Source organism: Corvus brachyrhynchos, unplaced genomic scaffold, assembly GCF_000691975.1.
Source record: "Corvus brachyrhynchos isolate BGI_N302 unplaced genomic scaffold, ASM69197v1 scaffold114, whole genome shotgun sequence".
Lineage (NCBI taxonomy): Eukaryota > Metazoa > Chordata > Aves > Passeriformes > Corvidae > Corvus > Corvus brachyrhynchos.
In genome coordinates this window covers 4,559,422-4,559,752 of record NW_008238337.1, presented here as the reverse complement: position 1 = coordinate 4,559,752, position 331 = coordinate 4,559,422, and the positions used below count along the sequence as shown (strand labels likewise).

Here is a 331-nt window from a genome sequence, read left to right as displayed (position 1 = left end):
CGGCCCCAAAGGGACCGGCTCCCGACCCGCCCCCCGTCCTCAAGGTCTTCAACAGACCCATCCTCTTCGACATCGTCTCCCGGGGGTCCCCGGCAGGCCTGGATGGGCTCCTGTCCTTCCTGCTCACCCACAAGAAGCGCCTCACGGACGAGGAGTTCCGAGGTGAGGACCTGGGTGTGTTCCTTGCCCTGGTGCCAGGGCTGCGCCGTGACCACTGGTGATCCCGGTGTTCCTGCGGGAGTGGGGATGCACAGCTCTGGCATGGGAAGCCAGGGGTCTGAGGGGGCTTACCCTGGCCCCACCTCAGCACCTTCCACTCGCAGAGCCCTCC

At 67.1% G+C, this 331-nt stretch overlaps 1 protein-coding gene across 1 annotated transcript in view; it reads left to right on the top strand.

The window, feature by feature from the left end:
- The window catches only part of TRPV4 (transient receptor potential cation channel subfamily V member 4), an 18,126-nt gene that overhangs the window by 4,227 nt on the left and 13,568 nt on the right, over nt 1-331 (top strand). The window contains exon 2 of the mRNA XM_017734724.1: nt 12-162. Within this exon, the coding sequence (XP_017590213.1) occupies nt 12-162 (151 nt within the window). The remainder of the gene's footprint in view (nt 1-11; nt 163-331) is intronic.